Below are 15,502 nucleotides of genomic sequence, written 5' to 3' on the forward strand. Positions count from 1 at the left end.
ATCTTTTATGAGGTTACATACAGCCGGATGAAAAAGCATTTAGGGTCTCATGTGAACGATGCAACTGATCTTCAGGCGTTTTGCTGTCGAGATGGTCTGAAGTCTTTCAAATGTATTTTGTGTTGCATGTTAAGTATTGTATCTGTTCTTTCTGGGTCCACAGTGATAAAACAGTTTCGTCCAAAGGAGAGAATACATGTTGTCATACATCTGATATAAAAATTAATAATTATGTGACTTTACTTAGTATGCTTGATAGAGGGAAAGTATTGAGGACAGTAGTCTATCCATATCACTTTGTATTCTCTTACAGTGAATATAACACAGAACAGACAGACTGTAATTAAGATTATAGTAGGCTATATAGATACTATTCTGTTTGTAAGACTTCCTCTCTTAACCCTAGAGTTTATGGTTATTGTTATTATTATATGATTATCTTGGGCAACATGAGTTAATCATCAACCTCCAGAAGACTGTTTACATTCATGTTTGCTACTGAATTTTTCTTTCCTCTTTCCTCATTGAAGCATTTGTTCCTAAATTGAGAACTTGTGTTAAACAATGAGATCTTTTCTGTAAATACACTGTGAGAGCTGATTGTAAAAGGTCACCACATAGAGTGATGACCATACAGGTATGTCTTAGGAACGACTTAAGAACAATTAAAGGACTTAAACGGAATAGTAATACGTTTTAGAAAATGTGCCTTTTTGCTTTCTTGGCGAGAGTTAGATGAGAAGATGGACACCACTCTTGTGTTTCTACACTAAATATGAAGCTACAGCCAGCAGATAGTTAGCTTAACTTAGTTTAGCATAAACACTGGAAAGAAATAGGGGAAAACGGCTAGACTGGCTCTACCCAACAGTAACCTCTAAACAACATAACACCTTGTGGTTTTATGATGGGTTATGTGCCAAACTATTTCTTGGCTGAGTGCATTGACAGGAAACCAGCGGAGACTCCAAGGTCTATTGAAGGAGGCTGGGACACGGGCGGACATGGGACTTGGGGTATGGGGTATAACACATGCACAGTGTAACTGGGGGTTGCTGTCGTGCGTTGTGATTGGCTCAATTTCGGCGAGTGCGGACCAGATTTTACTGCGCATGTGTTGTACCCTAAAAGATATGACGGGTTGATGAAGCGTGACCCAGCCTCTTTCAGTAGGCCTTGGGAGACTCCAGGAAGTCACTAGCCTACACCTGGGAAAGAAATAGTCCCCCGCACATAACCCCTTAAACCACAACTTGTCATTTTTACCCTTGAGTTTTTTAATGGATTAAACAAACAAAGATAAGATAAGATATTCCTTTATTAGTCCCACAGTCGGGAAATTTGCAGTGTACAGCAGCAAAGGGGATAGTGCAGAAAACAAGAAGCATCGGTAAAAACAAAAAGCAAGTTTCAACACGATGCAAAAAGCAAAACAAAAGTGAAACAAAATATGAACAATTTAAATATGAGGAAATATAAAAATAGGAACAATATAAACAAGGGGAAATATAAAAAAATAGCAACAATATATACAGTATTGATTATTACCAGACTATTAACACAATTGTACAGGATATAATGTATTAATTCATGAGCTTTAGAGGTGGATTTTGTTACCTTAGGACAGAGCCAGGCTAGTTGTGTCCAGTCTTTATGCTAAGCTAAGCTGCTGGCTGTAGCTTCACATATAACAGACAGATGAGAGAGGTACTCACTTTCAAGATTTCTGGTACCGTGACAACCCTAATCAAGACGTGATGGAGCTTTATTGCATGTTCAATGTGGCCAACTAAAGAATATTTTAGTCTGACTGAGAATTTCTCAGCCAGTTGTGAATGTTTAGAATTGTGAGAACATGAGACAGACGTTGATAAATTGCAGCTTTACTGTACGTCAGTCATAGCTGTAGATATATGGCAGTGACTGACTCCTCCCTGTCTGTGTTTTGTACTATAGCTGCCTGTCGGTGATGTCCAGACCTTAGACACAGACTGAAACTCCCTCCCATCATGGACTCCAAGAAGCATGGCATGCTGCGACATCTCCGGCAGAAGATGCTGCCACATCTCCGGCGAGGCAAGAGCCCAAGCAAGCAGCTTGTTGAGCTCGAACGCACCATGGACAATCGGATGAGCTCTTCCGTTCCCGACATGAGGGACATGAGAGACATGAGAGACACGAGGCAGGAGTACGCTCCCGCCTCCCCCAGCATGCTGCTCCGAAAACACAAGTCTCCCAGCTACAGTAACCCCACCACACCAGTTGTCAACCCTGCGAGAGGCCTAGGAGGAGGTGGGAGTGGCCTGATGATGGGAGTAGTTGGTGGAGGAGCTGGGAGGAGTGTGCCTGCAGACTGCACAGACTGGGCTTCCTCTCAGGAGTCATTCAACAGCATCTATGTGGAGGAGAAGAGCTCTCCAGAGACAAACTACAGATCTGCCCGGGGCATGGAGCCTGAGGAGCTAGGCCTGCCGGAGATGATGACCGTCTACAGCCCAGACACTCCCTCTGTGGAGGTGTCCCAGGACAGCTCACAGGTACAGACTCTGCATTTGAAATGTTGAATGAGTATGAAAAAAGAACATATCAGTCCCCAAACATAAACAAATGTATTTATATAATGTAATACCTATTTAAACTTTGTTAAACTGTGCATTCAGAGAGCGTATGTAGAATCATGAACAGTGAACATGGCAGCAGAATAAGCTTGTATAGTTTTGTATTTTGTTTCCCTGTGACACACAGGTAAAGGTAAGGCAGCTTTATTTGTATAGCACATTTCAGCAACAGGGAAATTCAAAGTGCTTTACACAAACATTCAATAACATTGCGACAAGGTGCAAAAGAACATTAAGACATAATTAAAACAGTTATAAAAACATAAAAACGTTAAAGATTAGAAAATAAAAACAAGCTAAAAATAAAAGCTAGGATAGAAGCTAAAAAGAGACAATGTCATTCTGATGAATTGATGTGTTTATGTACATGGTTGGGTGTGAGTGTGTATCAGGTGTATTTGCACAAGACATACAAAGTTGGTGGAGCGGGATCAAATTCAAGGCGCATCCAAAATCAATAGTCTCTAGCAGCACTGGGAAAACTGGCCGTGTGTGTTTTTATACTGCCAAAGCATGGTGTCATGGCATGGGTGCCAAACTGGCACGGTCACATTTAGCACTTAGAGAATTCTTTTTTTAACTATATATTAAGGGTGGAGAAATACGAAGGAGTATTAAGGCCACGTTGAGGGGGAAAAAAAAAAATGAGATGTCGAGAATAAAGTCATATTACAAGAAAAAAAGTCGTAATTTATTGAGAATAAAGTTGTAACTTTATGAGAAAAAAGTCATTTCCTCTTCCACCAAAGAGGCAATTTCCCCCTGGTCCGTGTGGTTCTTTCTTCAGAATATATGCAGTTTCTTGCACAATCTTTTCAAGGCCCTGATACTGATGATAATGTGGCGCTGATGTGCCAAAAGATTAAGTATTTCGTTATTTGTGAAACCTATACTAAAGTTTGACTTCACAAGATGCTCCACGTTCCTCATTTTCACATAGGCGGTTTCACATTGCTGTATTTCCCCTCACATAAAATTACTACTTTATAATATTATGACTTTTATTTTAAAATCAGTAGGAATCAACAGACAATATCAGTAACCTTTCAATTGGCATTTGTGAATTGACCAAGGCTCTCACGTTGGCCTGAGCAATAACTCTGTCTGGATGGGATATAGTTATTGCATAATTTGCTAGCCTAGCCCAAGAGGTGCAAACAACTGAAACTGCATATGTATTACTAGCTGAGTTCTGACTGGAGGGGTTGTCACTGTCTGGCAGGTTGTTTTTGCTCACTGAGAGTTAACAAACCACACCTGGTGTCAGGTAGATACACAGCATACCTGTCAATCATGTTACTCACTTCTCCACAGATGAAAATGACTAAACCAAGTGTTTTGCATGAACAACAACAGCAAATAGTGAATGTCTTATGAATACTGTGATAACTTGGCATTAATACGGTAAGCTTGTGAGTTATGTACACACGAAATATTGCCGTGAAATTTGTTCAGACATTCATGCTTGAAAAAGTATTCAAATATACAAACACTGCAGACATGTACTCAACCTAATAGTACGGTGAAACAAGAATATACATTTAAATGATTAAATACAATTGGGATGAATAAACTTAATTAATATGAAATTAAAAAAAAGAAAAAAACTGTCATTCTTCTTTAAAGAGTTCACCATATAGTTTAAGTGTTTATAAGTTTGACAGCCCTAATATATTCTTTAAATTCATATAATAATCCAGTGAAATTGGGGCTAACTTTTTGTTATTTTATAATCCCTTTGGTTATCCCTTAGCTTTTCATCTTGCACCGTCATCCGGTCAAAATATAAATTTTTACAATACTTTGCTTTATGACCAAATACCTTTTAAAACAAGTGACATCCTCATTAATCTCAGCTGTACTTAGTGTTAATGATTATCAAATGTTATGCTAACATAACATGATAAACGAGTATGGTGAATATGGTAAACATCAGGCCTGCTAAACATCAGCCTGCATTGTCATTGTGAGCATGTTTGCATGCTGATGTTAGCATGTAGCCTCACAGAGCTGCTAGCGGTTGTAGTCCTGTCAAAATCTGCTTTTAAGACCGTCATTATTTCAGTTACTACTATACTTTCATGGTGTGTAGTCCTAAATTACATTGTGCTTTTATATAGAGCTGTCAAAGTTAACCTGTTAACGGAAATTCGTTTTAACGCCACTCATTTCTTTAACGCATTAAAGCAGTCAATCTCTTCCGGAACTTGTCCCGGGCTAAAGCTAGAGTGGAGATACTGTCATCATATGAAACTAGAAAACATGTTACAAACCATTTCATACTAGCATGTCGGGAAGGAGGTTAAATAACGCTCAAAATTTGCACTAAATTTTGGCGAAGAAAAAAACATCATGGCCATTTTCAAAGGGGTCCCTTGACCTCTGACCTCAACATATGTGAATGAAAATGGGTTCTATGGGTACCCACGAGTCTCCCCTTTACAGACATGCCCACTTTATGATAATCACATGCAGTTATGAGGCAAGTCATATTCAAGTCAGCACACTGACACACTGACAGCTGTTGTTGCCATGTTATGATTTGTGCATAGGGTTTCTGGACAATATTTGTCATTGTTTTGTGGTGTTAATTGATTTCCAATAATAAATGTATACATATATTTGCATAAAGCAGTATATTTGCCCACTCCCATGTTGATAAGAGTATTAAATACTTGACAAATCACCCTTTTTAAGGTACATTTTGAACAGATAAAAAATGTGTGATTAATTTGAGATTATTTGCGATTAAATATTCTAATTGATTGACAACCCTAGTTTTTTGTAACAATTCATTAGAAGCAGTGCTATTGCAGCATAGGAATAATGATAGTCAAGTTGATCTGACTACAGACAATGTATTGTACACACTGTACACCTAATCTGGTTCATTTCTGCCCTGCGGATCCAGAGCATGGATCTCTTGAACTCTGTTAGAACTTAAACTACATCAGAGAGTTTCAAAAACACATAAATACAAACAGGAAAATCAATGTTCTTGTCTTCATTCCTGAAACACTGATTTTGTTTTTGCCAAAAGAACAGACGCACTTTCTGCTAGTTACAGTATGTGGCCAGGTTTTTTCTTTTTCTTTTTCAACACTATGTTTTCAAAAACAAAACTAATATTGTTCCTCAGGGCAAAATGCTCAGTTCCTCATAGTTTGAAGTCTACAGGGAGGTAAAGGCTCAGAACTGTAGTTGCCTTTAACTGAACAACAGGGCAGAAAGAGAGCAGAAAAGCAAATTCCCTTTTTTTTTTCATTACTGTGTTCTTTGGTGTAATGCTGTTCAGTCTCCAGGATACAGGAATTTTGAATAAATGCTCAGAGGATTTATGCTGGTGAAAGAAATGCCGAACAGATTTAAGTTCCTGAACCTTTAACTGATCAGCTGACTGAAACTTTGCTCTTTCATCAACTGGGACTTTACTTTCTTTTTTTTTTTTTCAGAATCCTCCTCATAATATCACATGATAGATTTATGAAATGTATTTATCTTTGTCTCCGCAGTACGAGAATCATGATTTCAACGGTCACGGGTTAACGGGTCACGGCGACAACCTAAATGTAAGTCCTGCTGTGCTACTTGAATGATGATTCTGTGTTGTTGAACTGATATAATTATAATATTATTTACTATGATGTCTACTAAGGATTAATCTCATAAATAATAATAATAACACCATGCTGTAAAGTTGAGTGTAGGTGGTTTTATCCTGAGCTACATCTCAGTGGTGAAAAGGACTGTTTCTGTCAAGTGGCTGTGATCGTGTGTTTTTTTTTTGTTACATATTGTGCAGACGGCAGCATTGCGCTTTGGCTGACACACACACACGTGTCAAAGTTTAATTCCAGATTATTGTGTTCAGGACATTGATGGGACAGTAGGCGGTGTGCAGTTCAGCGCTCAGTGTGTGTGTCATCCTGGTTTTTGCGGCTGGGCAGGGTTGGGACGCTGAGCCGGGTGATTCCAGGCGAACGGGGGTTTATTCTCTGAAAGATGCTCGGCTTCGTGGAGCAGCGGCTTAATAGTGATTAAATAATCCATTGCATGGACACGAAGCATAGATGGCATACAGCCTTCCATAGAGTGTGCTTTTTATATTGTATCAGAAGCAATATTAAAAACATGCTCACAACAGTAGAACTAGACAGACATAATGCAATAGGTAACTTCCAGTATGTGAAGAAATTGTGATGTTGAAATGACTTAATGAAAGTAGACAGACCTTAAGTCATATGTCACAATGCTGTAAAAAAAAAAGAAAAGCTCATAACAGCCTTTATTTACAGGATGGGTTTGTGTAGCAAGGAACAATGTGGACACCACGGTTAATTTTACATTACAGCAGCATAATAAACAAGCACAAAATTAATAAAACTGTCCCTCTGTGCTCAAGCCCCTAATGACAGTTTATTGTGCGTTTACAAATTATTAGCAGAAAAACATAATGAGGCAAAGGAAAACATAGCAAAATATGAACTTTATTAGAATTTGGAAATTAAATATAAAAACATGTTGAAAAACATGGTAATTTAGAGCTTTTTATGCAGCCATGGCCAGAGGCATTATGTTTTTGGCTTGTCCGTCCACACCATTTCCTTGAACGTGATATCGCAGGAACGCCTAGAGGGAATTTCCTCAATTTTAGCACAACTGCCTCTTGGATTTAAAGATGAACTGATTAGATTGTTGTGGTCAGAGGTACATTTTTGGCAATAACTCAAGAGTTCATATGCTAATAAGGACAATTTCACACAAATGTCTAACAGCATAAAATGATGACATTTTGGACAGACATGGATGTAAACTGCAAGTTGACTGGTTGGCAGAGGCATACAACTGCGAGGTAGTAATCTAGTTTCCTGTTGAACCGGGTATCCATGACAATATTTTTTAAATCCCGACTGAAATGTGTCTGTAGCAACTATCGAATGTCTATTCAAATGTCTGGCCTGATTTGTAATCCTCTACATATTTTTGATGGAATAGTTCCTGATTAAAATAAAAGATAATGTAAATTTGCATCAAGAATTTAGAAAGAGGAATTTAAATATGTGTGGTTTTAGAATCTGTATTGTATGTAACAATACCCATCCCTATTTATGCATGATATGTGTTCATAATCACATACAGCTGTAGACTTGCTCAGAAAGTCTAGATGTACTACCAGCTGTAATACATAATAATAATGTATTGATGTGTGTCCAGTACGAGATGGGCAACGAGATCCTGAGCGTGTCGGAGAGCATCAGTAATCCCCTCCGGTCCTTCCTGCTCACCATCAACCTGAAGGAAGGACGCAACCTGGTCATCAGGGACCGCTGTGGTAAGAGAACCTCACCTTACCACTGCTACTACTACAACTACTGTACCAACATTAACACTATCACTCTCAGTAAAGCTATCACTATCAGCAGCTACCACTGTATTGGATGTATGATGATGATGTTACACAACAGAGAACTGCAAAAGAAAAGGACATCGATCATTTTACAAAGGAAGAATTGAATTGTATGCAGCCGATTCTTCTTTGTGTATTCATGTACTGTAGTCTGCTGTATGCAAACTACACTAAATCAACAGGATTTATTACTGGTCAGAATAAGGAAGCTGGGTCGATGCAGGAGCAAATATTACTTTAGCGTGTTAGGAAACACAATAGCAAACGTAGGTGTAGTAGTGGAATCATTATCATTTTCATACATAATTTTACCCTCCTGTCCTAAATCTGAAAATAGGCATTTGGTTAGCACTTCCCTGCTAGTTGGTCAACGTTTTCTTATCACGCATGGTTTTACAGTTTGTCACCTATGTCATCATTTATCACGTACGTGTGCATTTCTGTCCCAGTGAGTAAGTGCTACTACCAGTTGTGTTCTTATGCTCGTGTTGCAACTGGTGCTTGTGCTGCACTTTTTTATTTACAATCTGTATAAATTCTGAAACAACACAGAGATCATTTGAAAGGCAAATCGACTTCTTTTTCGAAACTTTCAAGATTATTTGTGCCCAGAACAGCTTTCTGACGTTTAAACCTACCTGAAAACTTTCCTGTCCTCTGCCGTGTGTGTGTATGTGTGTGTGTGTGTGTTTTCTCGCTTGACCTCCGTCTGTGTGTTTAGCCTTGGCTTGTTAATGATGGGCCAGCAGTGTCTGTTTGATTACACACAGTGTTGTTGTCTCCAGGGACACACGAGACAGCCGAGTGTCAGGTCGGCTGTGAAGCTCCTATAACAGCCGGGGCAGGATTCCACCCAGCATATTAGAACGTGTCTGAACCACACCCAACATTCATTACACCAGGCCTTTCACTCTGGGCAGGCACTTGGATTACATATCCTCCCTCGTGTGGCTTTGTATTTACTCAACCAGGCTCTGGGTTAAGCTGATGCAAAAAGTGAAGGGGAGGATCAAGGCGCAGGCCCCATGCATTATTGTTAAGACCATACAGTCTTTTTAAAAGCAGTGCATGAAGGACCTCTTTATTTTATCTGTTTGATCAGATTATACATTGCATGCGTAGCATAACCGACAGCTGTTTGCTGATGGACATGTTTTATTTATGCCCAGCTTTGTTGTCCTTGTTTTTACCTTTTAAAGTACTTTGAGAGCAACAAAAAAACTGGAGTCAAATTCCTTGTATGTGCACACATGCTCGACCAATAAAGCTGATTCTGACGATTCTGACATCCATAAACTGTGTTTGGTGGACTGCTGCCCTCAGCTGGTCGATTGACAGAATAGCTAGAAGTCAAAGATTGTACTTCCTTTACCTTGAAGTTAAAATGATTGCAGATGAATGACGACAGAGCAGCAACAAATATGAGATGTTAAAAGTATAAAATCACTTTAACGAAAGCTAATTTAAAGAAAATGTACGCTGCATTCTGAATCCTGGTACAGTCACCTTCACATGTTGCCCTATCTTCATGCGATACAGTAGCCATAACATGAAACACACAGTTTTCAGCTGAAATCTGATTGGCTATTGATTCAGGAAGCTGTGGTTCCATCTGTAGGGGGAGGAACGAAACCACATCCTCCGTACAGACACATGAGAGATGATAGAATGAGAAGGCTGGTCCTCCCTTTTACTGGAAACCTGTACGTTTCTTTAGAAGTTAAGAAACAAGGTGACTGGCTATTTCAATGTCTTGTCATTACTAGTCATTTCGTTGGTGTTTATGACAGTCAGTCATGATGTGACTAGTCAACCTTGCTTTTGAAAGACAGAGTGAAAAGAGGAGCAATTCTCAGTTCTGTCAAACTATCAATTCACTTAATCACTTAATTTAGGTCTGATTATCAATTCAGCTTGTAAAATCATGAATGTGGTCTGTTAGTCAATGTGTTAATCCCTATCTCCATCAACAACACTAACCCCCTCTACCAGTCTGATCAGTGTAAAGAACGCCAGCAAGAGGGGTCTGTAAATAATCCTAAATGCATTGTTTTGTATTTAATGTAATTTTCAGGTACCAGTGACCCGTATGTGAAATTCAAATTGGATGGGAAAACGTTCTACAAAAGCAAAGTGGTTTATAAAGACCTCAACCCTAAATGGAATGAGACCTTCTCCCTACCTGTGAAGGATCTGAACCAGAGACTGTTTATCAAGGTAACTTACTGTCACTTTTTAATTAGTTAAATGCATTATTATGTGAAAAAAGTTTGATATTTTAGCATGGGAGAGTGTAGCAGACATTGGAGCCAGTCCTGCAGTAAAGGTGATGCACAGTGTTTTTGGGGGATTACAGTGGTTGCAGCCCCAGAGTCATAAGCATAAGGGAAGTCTAATTTGCAGCTACAATACTTTGTCCCCCCATGATGCTCTCTGTATCTACACTCTTGTTGTTTGACATGACGCAGGTATACGACCGTGATCTGACAACTGATGACTTCATGGGCTCCGCCAGTGTCATGCTGAGTGATCTGGAGATGGACAAGTGAGTGCAGTATATTTACATTTCAGTGTGTACTAAACCAGTGGTTCCCAACCCTTCTGGTTTGTTACCCCTTAAAACAATGTTATGTCTGCTTGCGCCCCCTTGTCGCAGATTGCATTATGTCTATGTTAGGTGGACATTATCCAGTATTTCACAAGCAATTAGCAAAGATTAGAAAACCTCGCAACCTCTCCGATTTATCTTGGGAGCCCTTGGGAGGGCCGACCCTCAGGTTGGGAACCGCTGTACTAAACTATCAATCGTGCTTCGTATTGATGATTCTTTTCTCTACTTTTAGCCTGTATAGTGTGTGCTAATAGTGAGTATTGAATAAACTGTTTGGGGCTGTAGTATGAGTGGTTTTCCACATTCATTTTCATTTAAAAAGTTGACTTATCTTTATTACAATACACAAGGTCCCACCTTTACCCTCCTTCCATAGTCCAGTTTGATTCTTAACAAGCCCATTAACGCACAATCCACCCCCACATACACTCAAGTCCACACATTGCATTACCATGTTACTGTATACAGCAAAGATGCACAGTCTAATACAACAGACCTGTAATAAATGCGGGGCTAAATGGTCTGTAAAGCTTACTTTGTGTTTTTTTGTTTTTTTAATTCAACTATTGGTGTCCTCTCTATTGCAAGCGAAAACAAAACAATCACTAGCTGCTGCCTTAAGAATTACCTTAGAGGAGATTTAACACCTCTCTGACACTGCACTAAACACGAGGATCTCTCTGGTTGATGTTGTGCTGCTTAGTGAAACCACTAGGGCTGCCCACTCTTAGTCGATTGGTCGACTAATCGGTTGTTTTGGTCTTAGTCGACTAACTTTAGACGATTAGTTGTTTTTTTTAATGCTTTTTTCATGCTGACTGACTTATTTCCAAGAAACTTATGAGCACATCTCTGGTAAACACAAGATTTAAAGTGGTGCTTTTGTGTGATTCTTTGTGGAGTCTTGCAGATCTGTCGATTAAATCGACTATTCGATTAGTCGACAAAATCGTATGAGTGTTAGTCGACTAAGAGTTTCTGTGGTCGAGGACAGCCCTAGTTTTGTGTCCGTATGCATTGTGCCCTCCATGGCACGCTACTGCCCTTCTCTGATCTCGGTCTGTTTAACTTAAATTGCAGCTGAAATTTGCTTTTTTCAGGCTCAAAGAGATGTCTTTGCCCTTGGATGACCCAAACAGCCTGGAGGAGGACATGGGGGTCGTGCTAGTGGACATGAGTCTGTCACTCAGAGATGGAGACAGCAAAAGAGGCCCTGTAATATATATATATATATGTATATATAACAGAAAGGAAACATGTTGTGCATTGTATTTATTGCATGTGCATGATTTTTACCTAATGTTTCTGCCTACTAACCACAGTGTCATTTTGTTTTGCCGCTAACATGCATGCTCCTGTCTGCAGCGGTGGCCCCAAATGAGAAAACGAAGTTTTAGGGTAAGGCATGATGGAGGGAACACACAAGACGGACATAAAGTAACATTTACTTTTTTTTAGATATCTGTCAAATATAAAAGAGAGACTAACAGTTATTTAGCAGTAACTTGTACTCACTGTAAGTTGATCTGAATCATTTTTGTGTCTTGGCACAAGAGGGCAGCAAATCACCATGTCCTTTTAAAGAAACGTGTCTTTTGTTGTAAGTGAAATCGGACAAATGTCTTCAGTCGATCTAAGATTTATCATTGAGAGTTGTAGCAACTCATAATGTAATAACTGTCCATAATGTAGTTGTCTCTTAGGTATTATGTATACAGTACCAATCTAATACTGAGAAGCACTTCTTCACTCCAAAACAGCATAAAGCTTGAAAAGTACTTTCTTTCCATACACAACTCAATGTTTTTGTATTTTGAGTCGCCCCTCTTCACAACACTGCTGAATTAAGCAACAGTATTTGTGTACTTGTGGTCTTCCTGTTAACTTATAGAATTATAATTTTTTTTTTTTCCCATTGTCCACAAATCCCATGAAAAGGCCAATACCAACAGTGATTTGATATATTTATTCCTTTGTCATAGACCTCCAAAAACTATGAACACTATAAGGATGGGCACCATACACCGTTCTGCTACTTTTATAGGAAATTATTTCGCCTTTTAATGGAGGACTTGCTAAAAATGTAATTTATGTGAGAGTAGTAGAAGCTAAAATATAGTGTAAGAGGAGCGCAAGCACAAAAGAGGCAAACATTTACAGCAATATCTATCTAAAGTTTATTAACCACCACAATCTACTGATCATACCTGACCAAATAAGGCTCTAGAAGCTAAACCCCTCAGCGTATTGAATTTAGCACGGGTGTGTTTTACTGCTTATGAATTCAACTGGAAGGAGGATAAATAACGCTCCAAAGTTGGGATACATTTTAGCAAGGAAAAACTGGCACGGCCATTTTCACAGGGGTCCCTTGACCTCTGACCTCAACATATGTGAATGAAAATGGGTTCTATGGGTACCCACGAGTCTCCCCTTTACAGACATGCCCACTTTATGATCATCACATGCAGTTGTTTTTCATGCAGTATAAATGTGTTATTTTCGCCTGTTTTAAAATGGTGTGTTTGAATAGTTCTGCATACTGGGGTCCCTAAACAGTCTTGAATTACATAAATTGGGTATCACTGGAAAGTTGAGACTCTTGTGGATCCAATGAGCCCAATTGTATTCATGTGTGATGATGTTAGTACACATAGTAGCCATTTTATTGGAGTGAGACTGTTTTTTTTTAAACTTGACCTCACTGTATAAAATGACCTGTGGTGACCTCTAGGATCATCACAGCCTCATGAAACTTTACAGCCACAAACTAAAGACCTAGTACATTCAGAGGCCCGATGGCTTTCCTGGGTAGATTAACAGTAAGGGGGTTTCTGAGCAGTTTACACAACAGAAGCACCCGCCATCCAATCGCCGAAAAATGCAATTCTATTCCCAGCTTTCAGATGATGTACACCACTTCTATGTGAAATCTAATGTTGACCTGCTATCTCCCCCTAAAGACCCCCTGTACCCCCCTAAAAAAAGACAAAAACAGGTCTATATTGTGGGTCTCAGGAGGTTAAAGATTTACATTGTCAGTAGGAACCAATGGGCTTGGGGTGTAGTGTCACAGAAAAGGTAGAGAAGTATTGAGACAGACATCATGGGATTTGTTGACAAGAACAAAAAAAAATTGAATATTGCCAGCCGTATCCATTAAATGAGTCTGACAGTTGAGTTCTGACTTCTCACAGTCGAGGTGTTTTCACCAGCTGCTGAATGCATTTTTTTTTTGCTTATCAAGCCATTTTTTCTTTTTATTGCATGAATCTCAGCTCATCTGTCATCTTTGCTCACTTCACCGTGTCTGCATGTTTATAGACTGATATAGATCGATTCTGTGTTTGGAAGTTCTTTGCATTATAACGGTGTACCTAATAAAGTGGCCACTCAGTGCATGTCCCCCTGCTACTTCAAATCCTGATTGTACTCTGCCAAGTGCATTCAGTGGGGTGTGTTAATTGAAACATGACTTTCTGCCGATGCGTATGGCAGAACAGATCCAGACAGGACGTCACTGTCAGCTTGATCTGCGCTAATTGAATCTGGGTTCAATACATCTCCCTACAGTGTTGTGTCTTCATGTAAGCTCAGCTAATTATCTCAGAATATGGCTCCCTATTATATATGGAAGAGAGACGCTGCTCTGCATTGTAGCTTCTGCAGGCTTTACCTAATCTCTCAGTGAATTGAAGGGACAATTAAATTCCCTTTTTTACTGGAGAAGAGAGATAATGCTGTCTCATTCAACTGTCTCCCAATGGGTGCTTGTTGTAAAAGCACTGGAGCGTGTTGCTATCTGATTTAAGTTTTGTGTCTTATAGGTGACAATTTCTAAGTAGAATCCCCCTTCTATTTACTGCTCCATGCATGCATTGTTATAAAAGATAAGAAGATAATGGATTGGCAAATATGTAAAAAGGAATCCGGTTTGATTTAAGCATGAGATATCTTGGTATTGCATGTAATTTTTTCTTCTATTTGTATTCGGAATCTCTTTCCACCTTTCCCCTTCTGTCCTTTGTTTCAAATCCCAGTCGGGAGGCTCTTCTCAGAGCCTTCGTCTGTCAGAGTCGCTGAGGAAGAGTCAGCTGTGGACTTCTGTTGTGTCGGTGACTCTGGTCGAGGGTCAGGAGCTGCCGCTGGACACTCAGGGAGGTCAGCTCTTTGTTCGCTTCAAACTGGGAGAGCAGAGATTCAAAAGCAAGGTACTGGATGGTGGAATGATGCTTTCATCTCCTTCACTCCCCTCCTCCTGTTCAATTGTCCTTGTTCTTCTTAAACCCTCTCTATTCTCCCCCCCCTCTACTCCGTTTCTTCTCCTCACACTCCCTTTCCTCTGCTCCTTTTCTCTTCTTCTCCTCCAATCCTAAACACTTTCTTTATTATTTAACCGCTCCTTCCCTGAACTAATTTTTCTTCCATAATCTTTCCTCGTCATTTCCCCTCTCCTTTTGCAAATGTAGAATAATGCTAATATGGTAATGTATTTGGTTACTACATGCAAAATTATATCTGTTTGTTTTTTTTAACAGTTTTTATTGTGCTTTTAACAATTGAAACATGCAAAACAACTCTCCACATCAGAGATCATACACAGTATAAGAATAATAATTATACATTTGTAGTAATCTGTCATATAATACAAATTTACAGTTTACAGAAGCATTGGCCTTACGCACAGTCTTACCAACAGAAAAAAAGTAATAATTAATTAAAATAAATAATAATATTAAATAAGTAAATAAATAAAATAAAATAAAAAGGGGGGTCTGTCCAAATTCTGTTTCTGTAATCAGGTGTGACTAAAGAGTAAGTGGGAAACTCTCGATCTATAACGCTAAAAACAGCCGTTAGAGGGTC

General features: G+C 39.2%; 1 protein-coding gene across 3 annotated transcripts in view; it reads left to right on the forward strand.

Annotated features, from left to right (window-relative positions):
• The window catches only part of mctp2b (multiple C2 domains, transmembrane 2b), a 46,623-nt gene that overhangs the window by 9,881 nt on the left and 21,240 nt on the right, over nucleotides 1–15,502 (forward strand). For 2 of the 3 annotated variants that reach the window (XM_074660993.1, XM_074660997.1), the window contains exons 2-9: nucleotides 1,957–2,537; nucleotides 6,131–6,187; nucleotides 7,833–7,950; nucleotides 10,100–10,242; nucleotides 10,494–10,570; nucleotides 11,737–11,851; nucleotides 12,002–12,034; nucleotides 14,677–14,847. In XM_074660993.1, coding sequence (XP_074517094.1) covers nucleotides 2,010–2,537; nucleotides 6,131–6,187; nucleotides 7,833–7,950; nucleotides 10,100–10,242; nucleotides 10,494–10,570; nucleotides 11,737–11,851; nucleotides 12,002–12,034; nucleotides 14,677–14,847 — 1,242 coding nt within the window. In that variant the 5' untranslated portion in view covers nucleotides 1,957–2,009. The remainder of the gene's footprint in view (nucleotides 1–1,956; nucleotides 2,538–6,130; nucleotides 6,188–7,832; nucleotides 7,951–10,099; nucleotides 10,243–10,493; nucleotides 10,571–11,736; nucleotides 11,852–12,001; nucleotides 12,035–14,676; nucleotides 14,848–15,502) is intronic. The other variant, XM_074661005.1, reaches the window with a different exon arrangement.

The sequence above is a fragment of the Sebastes fasciatus genome, chromosome 2, assembly GCF_043250625.1.
Source record: "Sebastes fasciatus isolate fSebFas1 chromosome 2, fSebFas1.pri, whole genome shotgun sequence".
NCBI lineage: Eukaryota > Metazoa > Chordata > Actinopteri > Perciformes > Sebastidae > Sebastes > Sebastes fasciatus.